We start from the raw sequence: 14,061 nt of genomic DNA on the forward strand, positions 1-14,061 counted from the left end.
CAGTCACAGCAGTATTGGAACAATGTCCGAGACTAGCGTGCCCGCTATGGACATCTCGGATGCCACTGATAAGGAGACCGTCATAAATGACGAGGGTACTCCTTCTTCTACACCCCAGCACCACACCCCAACACCAAATTCACACTCGGCCGATACGAAAATCACCTACCCCGAAGGTGGCCGCGATGCCTGGCTAGTTGTATTGGGCGCATGGTGTGGCTTGACAGCTTCCCTTGGTATCTATAACACAGTGGGCGTTTTCGAGGCAGTTATCTCCAACGTCGTCTTGCCGAATGATTCCCCATCTACCCTTGGATGGATCTTCTCTGTCTACGCCTTTGTGAACTGGGTATGTGGGGTGCAGATCGGACCGACCTTTGATGCAATGGGCCCGCGTGCATTGATCGTGGCGGGCACGATCTGTACGTTGGTTGGTATCTTTACACTGAGTGTCTGTACGGGTAAGATTTATCTTTCCAAGATTCCATACACCCTCGGATTGAATGCTTACTATTGTTGACATGCTGGCTAATCATAATACAGAGTACTACCAGATCTTCCTGTCCTTCTCCATCCTGACCGGCATCGGTTCATCCCTTCTCCTCACCCCATCCATGGGCTGTGTAGCTCACTGGTTCAAGGAGCGTCGCGGACTCGCCAGTGGTATCGCCTTTATAGGAGGCGGGTTCGGTGGCGTCCTCTTTCCCTTGATGATACAATCACTCCTCCCCCAGGTTGGCTGGGGATGGTCAATTCGCATTCTAGGCTTCGTTCTACTTGTTCTATGCGCCATCAGCGTAGCATTCTGCCGGAGCAGAGTGCCGCCACGCAAAGGAACAGAGACCACCTGGCGGGATACATTACCCGACCATAGAATATTTCTCGATGGGACAAGCGCCATGGCACTTACAACTGTTGGTGTCCTACTTACAGATCTGGCCTATTTTATCCCTATCACGTATGTCCCGAGCTATTATATCGATCGACAGAATTTACCTCAGGACGAAGCACTAACAGGATCCGCGGCCTTTGCATATCAGCTGCTCGCCATTCTGAATGCAGCGTCATGTGTTGGTCGGTACGTGGCTGGAGATCTTGCTGATCGGTTTGGTCGGTATAATACCATGATCGCCTCGCTGTTCTTCTGCACAGTGTCCGTCCTATGCTTCTGGCTCCCAGATATCCTCGTCCCGGATCTAAGCAGTACGGCACTCTTCGTGGTATTCGTCACACTGTTTGGATTTTTCAGTGGTTCCAATGTCAGCTTAACACCAATATGCTTGGGCCAGCTGTGTGATACACAGGAGTATGGGCGATATTACGCGAGCTGCTTCACGGTAGTGGCTTTTGGGGTGTTGGCGAGTCTGCCGATCGGTGGGGGCCTTCTGGATGCTGTGACGGCAAGCGGGAAGGAAAGGTATCGGGGAACTGCGCTTTTTGCGGGCCTTAGCTATGTTGGTGCTCTTCTATCCTTTCTCTGGGTTAGGATCAGGGTGAAGGGATGGGGTTGGAGGACGAAATGGTAGCCGCGCTGGGAAGCGGGTTTACTTGCAACCCTATCCGTTGCAGGATCCGTGATCGTCTCTTGACTTGACTTTGATCGCATTCTACTAGTCTTTCCAGAGTCATCAGCAGAGTCGTCAATTGCTTATTGTGGATACTAGAAACTGACTTGGACTGGTTACGTTACAATTCCCCCAGTCGGCGTGACCCTGGAAGACCTGCCTCTGTCCAGGATATATATTCGGAAATTTCAACTCCGGCCTCCGTAGTCCGTAACGTCACACTTTCATTATTTCCCCGCAACATGTACTGCTCCTCAATGTAATAAGATTGTGACAAGATCTGTTTGGAAAGATATGCAGTAGCATTAAGCTGACTGCCACCATCATGTCAGATCACGTGTTGCTCCCACCTTGGCTTCTGTTCGGATCAACTCGGAATCCTCCATCCTTCATCTCCCTCTTCTCAATTCATCACAATGTCCAGTGTCCCCCAATCAACCCGACAAAAGCGCAGACGGACACCTGTTTCATGCAGCACGTGCCGCGAACGAAAAGTCCGATGTGACCGGGCCAAACCCTGCAGACAATGCGTGCACCTCAACATCGCTACAACGTGTATATACGAGGAGAACCGTTATGCGCGTCGCGTTCGCGAGATATCTCATCCAGTCAGCAGCAGTGATAGCATTCAGCGACCAGATGGAGCTCAGAGTACTAGTACCGCCCAACAGGTCACCCAGGCGTCTGACACGCCTCAAACCGCAACAGGGCATATACAAGGCACTATGTCCAAGACGAGGGTATTCGGGAATGGCCACTGGATGAACACCTTTTCTCACGTAGGGACCTCGACTGATGAAGCTATGGCTCACTAACACCGACAGTTGGAAGCATTGACGATCATGGAGCCCATTGGGGAGCTGTACCAGGCCATCACCCGGCATCCAAACGGGCCTTTGAACCCGATTATAGAGACAATCGCTGAATGCAAGATTTTGGGTCGGAGAATCAAAAGTCAATATCCAAGTCGCAGCTCTCTTCCGGCTGATATCCATCAATCGCTTCCCGACCGTCAACTGGTAGATGAGCTGATTCGGCTCTATTTCTCCACGTTCGAGACATGCTATCGGATTTTCCATTATCCATCGTTTGTGATGGAGTGTGGAAGCTCTTTAAATGATGCAGAGGCATGTGAGAGTTCTCTTCTGTTGCAGATACTTCTCGTGATTGCCATCACAGGCCCTTTACATGAGGATGAGAATGTCCGCAACAATGTGTCTGCAAAGGCCCACACGTGGATTCATACTGCCCAGACATGGCTCTCTGCACCGCTAGAAAAGGGCCGCCTGACATTGAGAGGCATTCAAGTTCACTGCCTTTTGCTGCTCGCTCGTCAGGTCCACCGAGTTGGGGCCGATCTGATCTGGATCTCGGCAGGCTCGTTGATGCGAATGGCCATGCAGATGGGACTGCACCAAGATCCGAAATACCTGGGCGAGATGAACCCTATGCTGAAGGAGACACGTCGGCGACTGTGGTACACTATACTGGAGTTGAACCTGCAAGCGGCATTGGACTCGGGAATGCACCCGATGATTGCGACGGGGGATTGGAATACTGAGCCTCCGAGTGGTGAGCCCGACAAGGACGAGGGTTCAAACAGAGAGTCGATCAACTTCCAGCCCATATTATGCAAATCAATCCCTGTGCGGCTTCAAGCCACAAGGGTTATCAATTGCCTGCGGGAGGAACCGTCGTACGATCAGATCCTCCATATTGGAAACGAACTAGGGACAGCGTGCCGCGATGTCGCGGTTGCAATTACTCGGACGTCCCCCACCCAATTTGCAGCCAGCTTATGCACCCACATGATTCGTCGCTTTCCCTTATGTCTTCACTACTCATTCGCCATCAAAGCAAGGGCTAATCCTCTCTACACTTATTCCAGGCACGTCGGTGTGGAGGCAGCGTTGGATATTGTCTCACTTCTCGAAGACGATCTCTACAGTCGCGTTCTTCGCTGTGGCGGTGGCATATTTCGCGACATCATCACGCGCGCGGCAATGCTTATTTTCTTGGAATTTGGCGCCGACCAAGAAGCGGAGAGCTCCATGTTCGCGAAGAAAAGAGACCTTGCTCGCCAGGAGATACTGCTCCGGGATGCTCGCTCCGTGGTGCAGTATGCTAAGGACCGAATATGGCACGGAGAAACGAATGTCAAGATCTATATCTTTTTTAATATCATGATGGCCCAGGTGGAGGCTCGTCTTAATGGGGTGCCGGAGAAAGAGGCCATCTCGAGAACTCTTCACGAGAGTGTGGACGAGGCTCATGCCATCTTGAAGGAGATGGTCGCCAGGGTGCCAGATGTAACGAGTTCGGAGGTTGACTCCGGCTCAGGCAACAAGGATCCTTCGTTGGATGGCTTCGGGGTTCTAGATGGCGATTTCAATTGGGTGCATGATGGGGAGCTTGACTTTGACTTTTCTGACTTTCAGGTCCTTTCGCAGTGGTAAGCCCACCACGCAGAAGCAACGATTTGGATCTAAGGACTTGCTTTATCAACCCTAAGAGTGGAGATATCATTCATAAACCTATCTATTGCAGACTATCTTGACAAATGTGAATAACCTCACTTGCCAAACACATCCGGATACTCTGGCAGTTTCCAGCCATTCGTATCCTCTCGCAACACCCACCGCACCAGAACATCCAGCTTGAAAAACGAAGCCACAGCAATCAGAAAATACATGACACCGATTCCCAATGCCGATGACGGAAACTTGCCCATGTAATCGTTGTTGTCCAAGAGTCCCCTCTGCACATGAGTCATGAACGGCCGGAGCTTTTCCTCATACCGTGCCAGAACACCCTCAATATCCTCCTTCGTGACCATGCCATCCCTTCCAAGCCTCCCCATCTCCCCGGCAAGGATATAAGCCCCAGCCATGGCACAAGACGTGCCCATCCCCGTCATCACCGACGGACAATAAGCCGCATCGCCCAGCAACACCACCCGGCCCCTCGACCAGCGCTCCAAATTGACCACCCCCATGCGCTCACAATAAAAGTCCTCCGCCTCGTCCATTCCTGTGAGAATCTCCTCCGTCTTCCACCCCGCCCCCCGAAACGACTTCTTCAGAATCTCCTTCTCCTTCTCCATATCCCCTCTCTTCCCGCGCTCAATCCCCTCTCCCTCCCCCACAGCCCTACACATCAAATAAACCAAATACCTCTCCCTCTCATGCCGTCTCGTCATGATGCCCCGTCCGTTCGTCGCAATAAACCCCGTGGCATCATACCCCTCTCCATCTTCCATCTCCCTGTTGACAGTAAAATACCCCGCATACACCCCCAGATCATGAACGCCCTCTTTCCCAGTGACATCTCCATAATTCGCCCCCGTCATCATCATCCCCCTCATCCGCGAGCCTAATCCATCCGCCCCAACCACAATATCAAACTTCTCCCTTCTTCCATCGGACAATACCACCTCCACCCCATCGTCGCCATCCAGCTCATGTACTTCCTCAACCCATATCCCAAACTCATACCTCACACCGCCCCCACTCCCCTTCCCACTCCCATCCCCTTGTGGTTGTGGTCGTGATCGTAAACTTCCCCGAAACACCAACCCACAAAACTCCCCCCTCATAACCTCCCACTCCGTCGTAAAACTCTGCTTCCCCTCCCCACTCCCATTCACGGGGAAATATCCCCACCGTCGACCTTTTCCATCAACAAGAGCTAGGCGTTGTTCAGGGATGCTGATCGCGCGAAATTCCTCCTCCAGGTTCATGTGTTTCAGGACTTGGATTCCGGGATAGCGGAGGTCGATTTGGAGGCCGGTTGTGCGGAGGGTGGGGGAGCGTTCGAGGATGAGGATGTTGTAGGTGGTTTTGGGGTGGTGGGAGGGGGAGTGGGCGAGGAGGTAGGCGAGGGTTGTGCCGGCGATGCCGGCGCCGGTGATGAGGATTTTGAGGGGCATGGTGCTTTTCCTTTTTTTTCTTCTTTCTGTATGAAGAGAGAATATGGTTTGGAAGGAGGGTATGTGTGAATTGGATGTAGTGGATGTGTGATGATTGTTGAGATGGGGATGGGGATGGGGATGGGGATGGGGATGGGGATGGGTGTTTTATAGGGTTGGGTTGTGGTGATGGTGATGCCGGTATGGCCGATGGGGCCGATGGGACCGGTAGGACCGATAGGACCGATCAGGCCGATAGGGCCGACGTTGGATGGGTGGGCCTTAAGTATGATCGTAGAGGATTCTATTTGGGAATACGAGAATTGTATCGCTCAGATGGTCATGCTCCCAGAGACTGCTTATTGAATAAGAGTGATGCTACGATGCTCTGTGGTGTGGTTGGAGGGATCTCCACTATACCGTTTGAGGTATTGGCTGAGGAATGAATTACTCCAGGCAGCGCTGTTTTTTACACTTTTGCTCTATTGCAAGGAATGACTGTCATCATATTATCTGTCTGGTGATTTTTTGGATGGTCTAGTCTCTGGCGAGTTTAGTATACAAGGTATCAACGTATAATAGCAGATGAGGCAGACAGAAGTGAGCTAGGCTAGCGCTAATGCAACTTGATTAATGTTGGCTGCCCCTCACTTTCCTCCGTCCATTCTAGCAGTATCGGAAAATTGCACTTCACAAGATGAAAACACGCATGCACTTTGACGACGTCGCTTGGGAAGAAAGCGAGAGAATTACAGACAGCTGGGTGGAATGGCTTCTAGCTGATGAAGACACCCTCCGGGCCATCGGTCATCTCATCTTGAAGCACCGAAGTGGTGTGCCTGAGGAGCTGGGTGATCCTAAAGCTGGGTACTTCAACATTTCATTCCGGATGAAGTACCTAGATGGCAGCTCTGTCATCATCCGCTTCCCCAAACCCGGAGCGACAATGTTTCCGGAAGAAAAGATTCGTAACGAGGTGGCAGCCATTCGATATATTCAGAAGCACACTTCCATTCCCGTCCCATCCATCCTATACTGCGGTACGGCAGAGGAAAGTCCTCCTAGGATGGGCCCATTCATCATCATGGAGTACATAGAGCATGAGACAAACATGAGTCGGGCCTTGAATATGCCTGGGCTCGGCATAGAAGACCGCCCACGCCTTGATCCAAACATTGACATCGAGAAGTTGAAAATGTTATACGGTCAACTTGCAGAAATTCTGCTGCAACTCAACAAACTGTCTTTTCCTCGAATCGGGTCCCTCGAACAGGTCAATAACGGCACTTACGAGGTAACACAACGGCCTTTGTCGATCCATATGAACGAACTGGTGCGGCTAGGAACTCTGTCCCGGTCAAGTCTGCCACGAGGCACCTTTGAATCCGCCTCGTCCTATTTCGATGCCCTTGCTGATCTACACATGGAGCATCTGACGCACCAACGCAATGACGCAATAGACTCGGCCACTGATTGTCGACGCAAATACGTCGCCCGGCAACTGTTTCGCAAGCTGTCAAGCGATCGCCAACTTACTGCCTCTGCTCGACATCCTGATTCATCATTCAAGCTGTGGTGCGATGACCTTCGGCCCTCCAATGTCCTCTTAAATGCAGATTTGCAGGTCGTGGGTGTTATCGACTGGGAGTTCACCTACGCAGCCCCGGCTGAATTTTCCGCCGCGCCGCCCTGGTGGTTGTTGCTCGAACAGCCGGAGTATTGGCCAGGAGGGATCAATGAATGGACCAAAGTCTATGACTATCGTCTAAAGTCCTTTCTAAAGGTATTGTCTAAGCGAGAAGAAATACTCATCGAATCTGGACGCTTGAGCGAAGAACAGAGACTCTCTGGACACATGCGGGAGAGCTGGCGGAGCGGAGACTTTTGGGTCAGTTATGCAGCGCGGAAGAACTTTGCTTTTGATGCTATCTTCTGGCAGAAGCTTGACGAGCGCTTCTTTGGGCCAGGAACACTGGACGAGTCGTGGAAAGAGAGACTTAAATTGCTTGATGACAATCAAAAGCAGGATATGGAATCGCTTGTCGAGAAGAAGCTGAAGGAAATGGAGTCTTGGGTCCTTGCGTGGGAGCCTGATGAACAAAGCGAACCTAGTCTTCAGGTCTAGCAGCAAAACTGGATGTCTTCGCGAAGCTTGTATGGCCATAACCAAATCACTCCTCTTGTCCGTACATCGTATTTTGAGCTCTTATGGACAATTATTTCCTTTCTTACATTCAACCCGTTACAAGAGCCGCGTATTCAATTGGAGAATGGCAGGAGCAGGTACTCAATATGCCTGTTGCGCCTGCCATAATGACCACATCCATCCCTACATCTATATCCATTTCCTCCATCCATCTCCATCTTTCCTCTCCAACTATGATACATCAATTTCATCATACCTACTGCTCATACCCCGTACTATCTTTATCAACAACACTCCTTTACGAGGTTAATCCATGATCTTACGGCCATATCAACACCATGACGTGAGTAAAGAACCATTAGGAAAGCTTGAACTGATAGTATAGTTACAAACATTCCTACTGGGCACTCTGGCTATCATCAGAGTGGACTTCAGCATGGCCCACCTTGGTCAGCGACACCCAGATAATTTTCGAGGCTGCAGACGTCTGCATATGTGGCCCTGGCGCCGGCGGCAACCTCAGCCCCCCCACGGCGGATGAAGAACATGGCATTATCTTCAACGGCGTTGACAAGGAGCATCAAGATGCATTCCGCCTTCAGAAAGCCGCCGAGTGGCGGTCCGTTGACACCGCCAGAAAGCCATACAACATCATTGTCGCGTGTCTGCTGCTGCGAGCACATATGCTAGCACCGAGCCAGTTTTTTGTCCAGTGCGTGTTTTTGTTTGGTGGTTGATCTGCGCTGATACACAGACTTCAGCTCGGAGGGCGAGTGGCATGATGGGGAATGGATCCAAGCGCGTCGGTTATATTCGTCTCTCTGGCCGGATCATCGCTTGCAATGTCCATGGAACGATGCTGAGACCGTGTCCGAAGCAGAGGACTCTGCCGCAAACAATACGGTGACCATCATCGATACCCCACCAGCCCCATCGGCCCAAACCAATCCCCCTGAAGATATACAGCCCGGGTTTCCACTTCTGATCACTTTGTCGACCCTGGCAGGGATCGACTTTGCTCCGGTTAGAGATTGGCTCGCATACTGTGAAGGAGACAGCAATCATGCGGGATGCAAAGGGCTTCCTTGCCAGTGGGTGGCAATCCCGGGAACAACTTTCAAGTTGATCGATCTTGAGGAGCGCTGCATTGTCGTCGCTCCAGACAAGTGTGACTACCTGGTGCTGGGGTGCGTTCCAAAAGGGTCCGATTCTCTCCGGCTGACCCGGGAAACCCGCCGAACTCTTGCCAGGCCAGGGGGCTTGACAGCATCGTGGCCGGAGATCTCGAAAACGGTCCAAGATGCGATCTTGGTGTGCAAGGTGCTGGGAGAGCGGTTCCTCTGGGTGGATTGTCTCTGTATCATGCAGGACGATTCGCGGGACCAAAAGTTCCAAAACTTACGACTGCCCCAAATATATGCCCAGGCAAAATGTCTCCTGGCGCCCGTGTCGGCGGAGACCACGGATGACCGACTGCTCCAGGATACATCGTCGGTCGTGAACACGGAGGGATCCCTTCAAGCCCTGCTCACATCGTCCCCATGGATGCGGCGCGCATGGTCCTATCAAGAAATGGTCCTCTCGCACCGAGCCCTTCTCTTCACCTCTGCGGGAGTGTTCGTGCAGTGCCAGAAGGGGATCTACAGCGCAACTGGGGCCCGGATCACTGCCGAAGATGACCGTGGACTGGGGGTGAAGACCGTCGGTAAGATGTTTGGTTACCTTGAAAACAAACGACTGGGATTGTACCTCGCCGCCGTCGAAGAGTACTCGGGGCGAGAATTTCTCACGGAAGAGGACCGCAGCGACGCCTTCCAGGCCATCTTCCGAGCCTACCGCGGGTTTGACGGGAAGGGTCAATGGTGGATCATTTGGCACGGCCATCCGATCTTGGCCTTTGATCAGACCCTTTGCTGGCGGACGCAGCGGCACCATCCCGGTCTCCGGAATCGGGCCTTTCCCAGCTGGTCCTGGCTGGGCTGGCAGGACCGGGTCTATTTCAATCCCGTCCTGTTTCTATCCCGAACCTCCCACATGATGGAGTTTCCCACCCCGAGGAGCCGTCCCCATATCCCCGCAAGCCCATTTACCAGAACCATCCGAAGACGTTTGGCTTTCCCACCAGCATCTCTGGCAAATTGACGCACCGTCCAGGGCTCTCGCTGTACGCGAGTCTTGTAAAACTGCACATTGGCTCGATTTGGATACGATCGGACGGCACGAACGGGCTGTATTCGGTCTTTGCGTTGGGCGGCGCTCTGGGATGGGCCCCCCACCTGGGATCGATCTGGTTAGATAAGGAGTGGCGGCTGAAGGACCGTGACGATGGGGCCTTGGCATTTATGGCCTTGCATGGTGGACGCCAATCGTTCTCCCAATCCCGGTTTACCATTACCCTGCTCATGCTGATTGAGCGTCGGATGGAGGGGGATCAATGCCTCGGGTGGGAGCGGGTGCAGCTCATGGATTGTAGCATCCACGAGGATGACTGGGTGCGATTGGGGGGGGAGAATGTCTCGATTGAGTTGGTGTGATGTAGATAGATTTATTGCTTCACTAGCATCCTTAGGGCTTAACTTGTACCCGCATCACCATCTGATACCGCTATTGTAGTACACCATCGCATCTCAATACTCCGACTCCAGTCCTACTAACCTTTTATGTAGGTTTCTGGGATAACATAGCACCGGACTACAGGGGAAACAACCACGTCTACTCCTTATCAGACGCAGTAAAATTTCCGATGAGCAGCCACCCTATGCCTCGCGTCGTGGATAATATTTCTACCGAATCCGACTGGATGCCGAACCCCGCATAGCCACCGTGTACGGAGTACTTCCTTGGCCTAACACTGCGACCTGCTTTCCTCGATATGAAGTACGCGTTCTTTGCTATGATCATTGGTAAGTTGATTGTTTGATACTACGGCGTTTACCGCGGATTATTTTGTGTTTTGGGTAGTGGACCATTGAATTAGCACATTTGACAAATAGGTCGGTCTACTCCACGGCGAGAAATTCAATTCAGGGGCTCTCTGGAATGTGAGGATGGGAATATACGACAGTGGATAGAATATGGGATGTGATGGACAAGAGATGGTTGGGTACGCGTGCGTGCATATGCGCTTTCTGTTTGGCCAATGGGATTGTTCCATCGGGATACTCGGTTGGCAGTCTAGGGAATTGAGCACGTGAAGGGTATTTATGAATATCTTCACTCATTATATCCTATGAATGAATACGACAAGATCACTTCATCCAAGAATATAGAACAATGAATTCCTTGACCAGTGGTGGTGATAAATGAATGCAATACCAGCTTGCCTCATAGTCATTATCATAACGGAACGCATCAAGCATTCCTTCCCCAAATCCCCCGTTCCATATCATCAAGATGAACCATCCCAAATCGACCCAGCCCAGCCCAGCCAGGCACCAATCCCAACGCCATTAACGCCATCAAACCCAATCCAAACCCATACCCATCCATACCCATATCCTATCCCAACCATCCTAAGCATATCACTGCAAATCATAAACCACCAACGCGCGCTCAATATCCTGCACAGTCTCTTTATCCCCGTACGCATCCATCAGGGCGCGGTTCCTGCGCAGCCGTTCTTCTTCTTCTCGGGTGTATTGGTAGTGTTTGGCTTGGTCTTGGTAGTAGTTTGTGATTCCGAAGCCTGTCCAGTGTACAATGCATTAGATGAGTGAGATAAAAGGGGGATGGGTGACTTACCGAGTGCGATGGCGCCCATTAGGGGGAGGTACCTGATTTCGTTAATTAAGGAGTGAGTGGATGAGAGGGAGGAGGGGGTAAGTACCACCGAGAAGGTCTCTTGAATGCGGGCGGGAGAGATGGGCCCTTGATGAATGGTCGTGGAGATCCGGATGAGGCGGAGAGGTTCATGGTGGATGAATGTGTTTAGTAAGTTTGGGTGGTTGGTTGAATATGTCCAGTTGTCCAGAGCGGGTATAATACGGAGGAGTCCAGAGTCCGGGGAAGTGGTTATTTATAAGGAGACGGGGACGGGTGCCGATCATCTGAGGGAGAGTCGGGGTAGCCTGATGTGTGGGCCGTGGCTGTGGTTGTGGCCGCGGCCGTGGCATGATCGGGATTCGTCATACGATGGATTTGCCGATCGCTCAACGTCACTGCTGCACTCATCACATTGTCTTGAAACTTGAATCATCTCACCGTCTAGGGAATATTCTAGGGGCGATTGATGGGAGGAATTATGCTTAATTCATTCATTGAGATTGTATCATCCTAGGTGATGGAGTTGCCACTTGATGGGAGTCACCAGTACTTGTTGGTGTCGGTTGGGGTGAATCTGGTTATGGAGTGGCTTCACCGGATGTGCCCTACTATCCTGGGTTCTGGGGGTTTTTTTTTTCTCTTCTTTTCTCTTCTTCTTCTTTTCCCTTCTGGCTTCATCTTCTGCATCCAACTCCTCTTTTCTCTCTATCTATGTAAAGGCCTGTGATAGGACACTACCCCGCTCAACTAGGCCCCTGCGTTATGTGATGCGCTAGTTGCATGTCTTAATATATATATACTATTCCTAATCCCTGTTATAGCCGAGGGCAGCATTTTGGGATCGATCGAGCCACCTTTGCATATGCCATCAGACTCCGCGTCATTCTGAATTGTGTCGTCAGAATGATTCCGCAATTCGCCCGAATCATACAGAGATCTCAGAGGAAGCCTTCGACGTGCATATTCAGTGCAATTTTTCTATACCGACATTGACTGGCCTCGCCATCTTCGACCTCATCTGGTCGTGGATGTGGCGACTGTCGCTACGCACATGCCACAGGCCATCTGGGAAGCCATGGCCACAGAATGGCCAGGGTCAAATATATGGTTATCAGCGCTGCATTGTGCTGCCTAATAGGGATCTGGCACCTTGCCACGTGCATAAGAACCAACTGGGCTTTTGAGAATAGGAGCGAGAGGTTTGTTGAGAGGCGCTGGGGATGGGAGCTTATGCTTGCGTCGAGCAGAAGTATAATGAGGGAAGCGACTGGTGATGGATTGAGATGATGACCCGCCTGGCACTGTTAGTATGGTGAATTACGAACAATGAGACCTGCGAGAACGATCTCGAGGACGAATCATGCGATTTGCTTCATGATGAAAGCTATACGGCTCGCTCCTTATCGATGAGACTGCGTCTACTTGCTGTACGTGGAGCCCTACTGACAAGAAAAAGGCAGGGACCAAGCGCTAGTTGAGGACTATATACAGTGGATGGGGTATATAAAGCTGTCTCAAGACGTGGACGGCTTGCTCCAGGATGGCCTGGACTCCGAAAAAGAATGGAAACCATGATAGGACATGGACTGGGAATGATATGAATGTTATGCCATATACGCTAACTCGAGACGATCATATTCGGAGCTATGTCATAGCCCGTCTCACGATGGCGAAGCACTATTTTGTTGTGCTTACGGTAACTGTCTCTGGCGCAGCTGGGTACAGACTACTCTACTCAAGCCAAGCATCTCGCCAACGGAGGTTCAGACTGCTCTGGATGTCAAGATGAGAAGATCTGACCGCGCCTTGAAAAAGATCATCTGGCCCATGCCTTACTCACTAAGCAACCCCTAACCGTCTTTCGCGATGCTAGACATACCGTCGACAAGATACATTGGTCTTTTAAGACTCGAGCTACTGCACCATATACAGCCACCGTAACGATGATCAACCCTAGGAGATAAAACCAGGAAATCGCGGAAGCCAGATCTGTGCTGCACAAATTCAACGCACTGCATAGCATGGTTGGCGTGTATATCGAGGTGCTGCAGCGACCCGGGCATGCAGCTCACCAGTCCATGGAATATCTGTATCAAGGACCCAAGAGTTGGCTTGGAATTTGGACAAAGCAAGCGGTCCAATAATGGGACATACTGTTAGCAGCAACTCACTAAAGGATATCTTATATTGATTAAATGATCGCCCGTTCGTCAACAGACTTCGCCAGACAGGGCCTTCAGACGGAGTCTTGGACAGCATACGGGTTTCCCAGCGTGAATAAGCTAAAGAAATACCCGCTGTTGGCTGTGGAACTCTACGATCTTTATCTTTTCTCTATCTTTACTTATCCATTTTTCCTATTATCATTATTATGAACCACAAGCCGGTCCGCGTGCACATGCTGTCACCAGTTGTCTACTAGTTCGCATTTGTTGAAAGCAGAGAATTCTGTAAAATGCTGTTTGCCTCACTGTGGTGGATCTACACCCCTGCCAGTCAGTGTATGGCTATCGGGAAGCATCGGATTTCATACCGAATTGCAGACGATCGTGGTCAATAACCTCGCTTCCTATGAGGTAATTGTTTCTATACCTGATAGCTGTGGTTGCAAAATTGCGACATGGCACAACACGGTATTTTTCATGACTCTCCCTGTCCATGCTTTCGACAGGCGATATTAC

General features: G+C 51.2%; 6 protein-coding genes across 6 annotated transcripts; 4 read left to right on the plus strand and 2 right to left on the minus strand.

Moving 5' to 3' along the window:
• Positions 1 to 22: 22 nt before the first annotated feature.
• Positions 23 to 1,534, plus strand: BO80DRAFT_472067 (MFS general substrate transporter; the record flags this gene model as incomplete). The annotated part of the gene is made up of 3 exons (XM_025723125.1): positions 23 to 79; positions 119 to 461; positions 544 to 1,534. 3 exons carry the CDS (start codon positions 23 to 25, stop codon positions 1,524 to 1,526), a joined length of 1,383 nt encoding a protein of 460 aa, XP_025576970.1. The 3' UTR covers positions 1,527 to 1,534.
• A 452-nt stretch (positions 1,535 to 1,986) lies between these two features.
• On the plus strand, positions 1,987 to 4,084 carry BO80DRAFT_378198 (putative C6 transcription factor). Its single transcript, XM_025716729.1, has 2 exons — positions 1,987 to 2,344; positions 2,390 to 4,084. The coding sequence occupies exons 1-2, from the start codon at positions 2,291 to 2,293 to the stop codon at positions 4,019 to 4,021; spliced, it is 1,686 nt and encodes a 561-aa protein (XP_025576971.1). The 5' UTR covers positions 1,987 to 2,290; the 3' UTR covers positions 4,022 to 4,084.
• A 59-nt stretch (positions 4,085 to 4,143) lies between these two features.
• Positions 4,144 to 5,588, minus strand: BO80DRAFT_378200 (monooxygenase; the record flags this gene model as incomplete). Its single annotated transcript, XM_025716730.1, has 2 exons — positions 5,135 to 5,588; positions 4,144 to 5,086 (listed from the first exon to the last, which is right to left on the minus strand). Coding segments are annotated over exons 1-2 (1,302 nt in total), but the record flags the coding sequence as incomplete, so codon positions are not given.
• Positions 5,589 to 6,169: 581 nt separating this feature from the next.
• Positions 6,170 to 7,628, plus strand: BO80DRAFT_403224 (phosphotransferase family protein; the record flags this gene model as incomplete). The annotated part of the gene is made up of 1 exon (XM_025717644.1): positions 6,170 to 7,628. One exon carries the CDS (start codon positions 6,170 to 6,172, stop codon positions 7,595 to 7,597), a length of 1,428 nt encoding a protein of 475 aa, XP_025576973.1. The 3' UTR covers positions 7,598 to 7,628.
• Positions 7,629 to 7,956: 328 nt separating this feature from the next.
• On the plus strand, positions 7,957 to 10,353 carry BO80DRAFT_472073 (uncharacterized protein; the record flags this gene model as incomplete). Its single annotated transcript, XM_025723126.1, has 6 exons — positions 7,957 to 7,961; positions 8,004 to 8,330; positions 8,380 to 9,473; positions 9,524 to 10,146; positions 10,232 to 10,280; positions 10,316 to 10,353. The coding sequence occupies 6 exons, from the start codon at positions 7,957 to 7,959 to the stop codon at positions 10,351 to 10,353; spliced, it is 2,136 nt and encodes a 711-aa protein (XP_025576974.1).
• A 523-nt stretch (positions 10,354 to 10,876) lies between these two features.
• On the minus strand, positions 10,877 to 11,929 carry BO80DRAFT_423574 (uncharacterized protein). Its single transcript, XM_025719081.1, has 3 exons — positions 11,445 to 11,929; positions 11,360 to 11,391; positions 10,877 to 11,303 (listed from the first exon to the last, which is right to left on the minus strand). Exons 1-3 carry the CDS (start codon positions 11,528 to 11,530, stop codon positions 11,140 to 11,142), a joined length of 282 nt encoding a protein of 93 aa, XP_025576975.1. The 5' UTR covers positions 11,531 to 11,929; the 3' UTR covers positions 10,877 to 11,139.
• Between the last annotated feature and the right edge of the window lie 2,132 nt (positions 11,930 to 14,061).

This window comes from Aspergillus ibericus, assembly GCF_003184845.1.
Source record: "Aspergillus ibericus CBS 121593 unplaced genomic scaffold BO80scaffold_12, whole genome shotgun sequence".
Classification (NCBI taxonomy): domain Eukaryota; kingdom Fungi; phylum Ascomycota; class Eurotiomycetes; order Eurotiales; family Aspergillaceae; genus Aspergillus; species Aspergillus ibericus.